Below are 6,000 nucleotides of genomic sequence, written 5' to 3' on the forward strand. Positions count from 1 at the left end.
GTTGTTTTGACTTACACTAAAATTCATTATATACTGTATATTTAATAGAATTAATCAGAAATGTAATCACACACACACACACACACACATATATATATATATATATATATATATATAAGATATATTTGCAATATAAATATAATATTAAGAAATAGAATAGAATAGAATGTTAAAGGCTTGCATTTTGACGTAAACTGAAGGAGCTTTTTTCTTGTTAGATGTTCCTCTGCCACTTGATGGCAGTAAAGGATCATAAACTGAGTTTAGACCTAAAAATATGAAAACAAGCATACTGCTTAATGCATATTGTGTGTATAGCACCTACTATATTATTAATATATGTAAAAACAGCATGTACTGTGCAGCTATAATCCGTTTAAACTGCCATATGATCTGACTACGTTATCATTTGACAAATAAATCTGGTTATGTTGCATTTTAAAATGTTTGTCATTCGTTTTGTGTTAAAAAAAGTGCATACAGACTATGTTATGACTGTATATTTAAAGTAGGCTATCTATGCATCAAATGCAGCAGACACAAAAGGATATACAAGGTAATTTAAGAACTTTTGCATTTTTCGAAATGGACTCTGGTAAAACATCTACTATGCTATATAAAATTTTTATTAGTTTTGCCTACACAGAATTTAATCATGTTAGACGCCACATCGAATTTTAACGCGAATGAAAACGAGCCTGTGAGGGATAGTCTTTACAATGGCATACACTTTATAAAAAGACTAAATCATGTCATTTTCACAACTCATGTCGTTAAATAACATAATAATCAATGGTGTGGTTACAGCACCTACCAGCAGGGGCTTTGTGGACCACGTGCAAAACGATCCAAATCGATGATCTTTCACACAAATAATACATTTTCCTCCCAAAATATTCAGGATTAAACCTAAGTAGTTTGGGAGATATTACTAAGCTACTTTATTTGTATTTTCCTGTTGTATTAAACACCTAAATTTCATTTAAGAGAACATAAACATTTAAATAGTTTTACTTTACCCCTTGTGACATCACAGAAGACAGATCTTGAGTCTTGTTCTGCGACATTTCATGCCATCAGCCAGAAACGTTTGCAAAGACTCTTATGTCAAGTTGGAAAGGCAAACATATGCACACGATTCTGAAAGAAAGAAAGAAAGAAAGAAAGAAAGAAAGAAAGAAAGAAAGAAATGTTAAGGCTTTTCTGGGTGATCCACAAAAAAATTAAAGAAACGGAAAATGCAGGAAAAGAAAATAGCAATGCTTTAGCATTTTACTTGAGGAAAATAAAGTGCAGGCCTAATCAATTAATTTAGGAAAAGATAGATAGATAGATAGATAGATAGATAGATAGATAGATAGATAGATAGATAGATAGATAGATAGATAGATAGATAGATAGATAAACTTTCAGTTCAACTGAATGTATACCAATGTGGTTTTGTGTTGATTAACTATTGTGTGACTTTTGTTCGGTAGACAGAAATTACAAAAATGTCTAATATTAGAGGGTTTATGTGATTAAAAGAAAAGAAAAAAAAAACAGTTTATTTTAATCTTTAGACTCAAAACATATACTGAAATATGAAACCTTCGCCTTGACAATGGCCTCCCCAATAAAATAATCAGAATCAGAATATGACGTAATCTAATGGGCCTATAGTATATTTAAAGTAGTCATTTCTTACGTACCAATCAGTAGACTATAAGGCTGAAAAACATTAAAATGCAGACACCTCCTCAGTCCTCTGTTGTGTCTCATGGGAATAAGTCATCATGTTCAGCAGTGTCAGCCGTCTATGACGCATTCAGACACAAGGTCACACCTGACTTATTTTCAAACGCTTATTTGTAGATTGTTAGCAAAGAACTGTATATCCACCACTTGATTTGCATATATGTACAATAATGCATGTGACTTCGTTTTTCCTTCCTTTTAACCCGCGCATGATTCCATAATATTTGCATTTGAACCCTCCTTCATCAGCACACGCTAAGAGAACAGAACATTAAGCACAGAATAGCTGCTAAAAAGATTTTCCCCTGGATGAAGGTGGTATATAATATGCTATTTTTATAAAATAACACAATAGAATATAAAACTCGTTAAGCACTTAAATACATCAGTAGTGTGTAAAATACCTGCCATCACTGTGTGGAAAATATCTGCGCATGTTTCTTGTGATCCACCGTAGCTGCTCCATGTTGCGCGCAATATTCCTCTTGATGAACAAACATTACGCGCTATTTAACAGTTCAGATCACTTCTATCTGTAGTCATTTTATGAATAAAGCGCAAGGTACAGCCAAGCACGTCAAAAAATAGACATGTATCCGACTGTTACCAAGTGCTTTCCAAACCAAAATCATCCTAACGCATTGTCAGCGCGCGCAACTCCCTCTCTGTCGCGCGCGCACACTGCCTCTCTGTTCATTTCACACTAACTCAGATCACAAATATCCTCCTCGAGCCAATACCTGAGGGAAACCTGAATTTCGGACAGCAGCTCTTCAACCTGCCAGACGTGAGAAACCTGTTTGAAATATTTTCTGCTGGGGTAAATTGCTGTGATGCGCATGTAGGGTACTTATGAGGGAGACTGCGCTTTAAAAACGCTTTTCGAGGTGTGTCCTTTACGGAACAGAAACTGGCACATGCAGTGGTGCCATATCTACATAACATGATTTTAAGCACAAGTCGTTGTAATTTTGCTCTGAATGTGATTATTTAGAGGTTTGCAATGTGCCCGGTCTTGGATTGACATGATTTTTTTCCCTCATTAATATGCATGCGGATTTAAAATGGAAGAAAATGATGATGGCACAGTTGGCTATCTTGTAAAATTAGCAACGTGAGAAGTTTCATGTTTTCTCAAAGCATTCGGCTAATGAAAACAGGTAGGCCTATTATTTAGGTCTTTTTAAAAAAAAAAAAAAAATCTTACATTTTTCATCGAAAATATTACTATAATATATCTGACCGTATGCACTACAGCTTTTTTGTCTCTCATACCTGTAAAGGTTTTCTGAGATTTATTTACAACTTCAGTGTCTCAACTATGAGGATATAAAACAAATGGAGACTTTTTTTTCTCAGGCAAAAATTATTTCATGTTTATGAAAGAACAATTTCTGAGCAATTAATGCAACTTTTATTTTACATTATGCACTTTGAATTAAAACAGACCAATTGTGCAAAGATAATTTTTATCTTATTTGAATAGTACCAGAAACTAAGGTGTTTATTTTTGTTTGTTTTTAGAAATGTCCAGTCCACTAGAGCGGGTTGTAGCCCAGAAGAAGGAGGCCATTGAAGCCGTAATGGAGATGTTTGAGAGAGGAGCCGAGGTGCTGGCCAGCGCTGTTGGGGAGCTGTGTCCTCTTTTTGAAGCTTCTGCTCCCGTTTTGAGGCTGGTTTTGGACAATGTGGAAAGCAAGGAGATCACATATGTCAAAGATCAGTTTCTAGTTGTGAGGAGCAAATTAGATGTCCTCTCATCTCAAATAGAGGACATCAACTGTGAGATTAAAAAGGGACGGTTGGATTCCCAGTTCTTCTCTGTGGAGGAAAATATATGCAACCAGTTTAGAAAATACATAGATATTCTGGAGGCCAAACCTGAGTACAGAGAGGTCAGAAAACGCTTGTTCTTGCAGCATTTTCCCAAAACAGGAGGAGAGAAGAATCTCTACATGCTTTACGATGCTTTGATGGGGAACAGCACATTTGGGGAACCGATCCTGGATGTTGTGGAACAATACGAGGCCAGAAACAGAAGGGTCCTAGAAGACTTCTGCATCAGACTGAAGGAGCTGCTCTGCTTGGGAATCATCGCTCTGCTGGGATATTGTTTCCTTACTCAGGGTGAGGAATCAGAGCAGGAGAAGATTCTGGTGTGGAGCACCAAGATCCAAGAAATTGAGACAAAAATGAAGGAAACGATAGAAAGATGTGTGGATTCGTTTCCAGAGCAAGCTGAACTGGACATCAAGAGGCTTGTGAAGGAGAAAGAAGATGAGAACCTTCAGGAAACAGCCAAGGAACTGCTGGACTTCCTGGTGAAGAAGTACGACTGGGTGAGCTGGTCCATCAGAGTCATTAGTAACTTGGGCAAAATTAGCAACTTCAAATCCAGACAAAAACAAAACTTTCAGTCTCAGACCAGACAGAATTATTTTGAAGTATCTCAAGGAAATGACACCAACCTGGTGGTCTCGTTCAGCCGCAACCCTCAGACTGTGCCCAACGAGAGCGTAAAGCAGATGATGGAAGGCACTGCGAGGAAGGGAGACGCCAAAGCTGTTGTGGAGCTGCTGGAGAAGCAGTTAGCTGGGTTTCTGGTTCACGCCGTCAGTCGTCACAAGGACAGCTTTGCTCTGTCGAGTTTTCCTGAAGAATGTCACTACTGGGAGAAACATAAGAATGTGAATCTCTGTGTGCATTCAGAGTAGATTTACTGGAGATAAAAAATCTACTATGAATGCATTTTACTGTATTCATGATCTATGTCTTGAAAAAAAAAAAACAGTATTAAATTAGCTAATTGTCTCTAACAAATAGTTACTGCATTCATTGTCATTCTTCTTTGCATTGTTCTAAACTAAAACCAAAGTGATCTTGTTCAGACTAACCAGTTTAATTAACCAGCCCATCTGTGTATGCATATTTATGAACAATTATATCCAATTATAATGTTATGTTACAAAGTTTAATCTGTCTAAAATCATGCATTGAGAACTAAGAATTCTCAACCAGGGATAAGTGTTCCACAAAAAGGCTTAAAATAAAGTACAATAAGACAAAATGTGCATTAAATAAGTTCAAATAATTAAAAATCAATATATTCCTTATTTTACTGATCCCCTCAACATTCCCACGGAAAACATGGATATATGAGAGTTTCTAGACCTGGAAAACTTATGGAAATTGGCATAAAATATTGTCATTTTAACTTTTAAAATGGCATAAAATATACAAGTAGAAATGGAGTAAAAATCTTTTTTCACTCAATCCTTATCCAAACAATTAGATGTTTAGGGGCTTTGGAGACAAAAAGGTTGAGAACTGCTGCTTTAAACAATAGCATGTATAAAAGATTTTGTGAAATGGTTAAAAGTAGGAAAAATGGTTTTTGGACCAAGTACACTGTATTGGACTGGTGGCAGAACTGGCAATTTGGCCTTTGTGAGTGAATGACCTACATAGTGCCGACACAATTCAAATGCCCTACCAACCATTAAAAGAGGCAATGAACTCATCTCAGTGTTTTTGTCTCGTCTCAGCCGCCCATACAAACTGAGCTTTCAGTAAAAGTAAAACGAGGACCTTTACAAATGTTTCAATATCTGACATACATTGCTATGATATACCACCAAGAGCCATATTTAATTAAATTACCGTTTTAGCACACAAGTCAGCATTTTTTGGCCAAGGGCTGCAGAAACATGGTGAGTAACGTTTCACTTTGTTAATATAAAGCCGACGAGCTCTGAAGTGCTGTGATCAGCTCTCCGGATCCAGTCATTAAAATCACTGAGGTGCCGAGTGAAGGAACAATCCATCATTTAACACTCAGGAGGGAGGATCCATTTCCACTGTGTTCTTGTATTCCATTCTATGCGTTTCTATTGTGAGTTAATGAGTTCTTCAAATGCATATTGTTTGAAATTATATTCAAAACCACAGGGAATCAAAATAATATGTAAAAACTACATTATTAGATGCCCATTTGACCTTATGGTGCAAGATCATTAAAAGCCATTTATAACCATTCAAGTTGTGACCTTACAACCACACCACCATGGGTGATGACCTTTGACCCCTACACACATACTCCAATAAGACTATCCTCTTTATATGTCAATAAGTGTTTTGATTTATGACAAAAACAAATCATTATAGTACCTTTTATAGGTTCTTAAACATTGCAGTTGAAATTTTAAAAAGGCATTTTCATGCCTACAAACCGCCATTGACTTCACCAAAGCAATGCTCTCTCAA

At 36.3% G+C, this 6,000-nt stretch overlaps 1 protein-coding gene across 1 annotated transcript; it reads left to right on the forward strand.

The window, feature by feature from the left end:
* The first annotated feature begins 2,391 nt into the window (after positions 1-2,391).
* Positions 2,392-4,746, forward strand: LOC109094649 (protein rapunzel-like). The gene is made up of 2 exons (XM_042741685.1): positions 2,392-2,524; positions 3,262-4,746. The coding sequence occupies exon 2, from the start codon at positions 3,264-3,266 to the stop codon at positions 4,449-4,451; it is 1,188 nt and encodes a 395-aa protein (XP_042597619.1). The 5' UTR covers positions 2,392-2,524; positions 3,262-3,263; the 3' UTR covers positions 4,452-4,746.
* The last annotated feature ends 1,254 nt before the right edge of the window (positions 4,747-6,000 follow it).

This window comes from Cyprinus carpio, chromosome B16 (assembly GCF_018340385.1).
Source record: "Cyprinus carpio isolate SPL01 chromosome B16, ASM1834038v1, whole genome shotgun sequence".
Taxonomy (NCBI): Eukaryota; Metazoa; Chordata; class Actinopteri; order Cypriniformes; family Cyprinidae; genus Cyprinus; species Cyprinus carpio.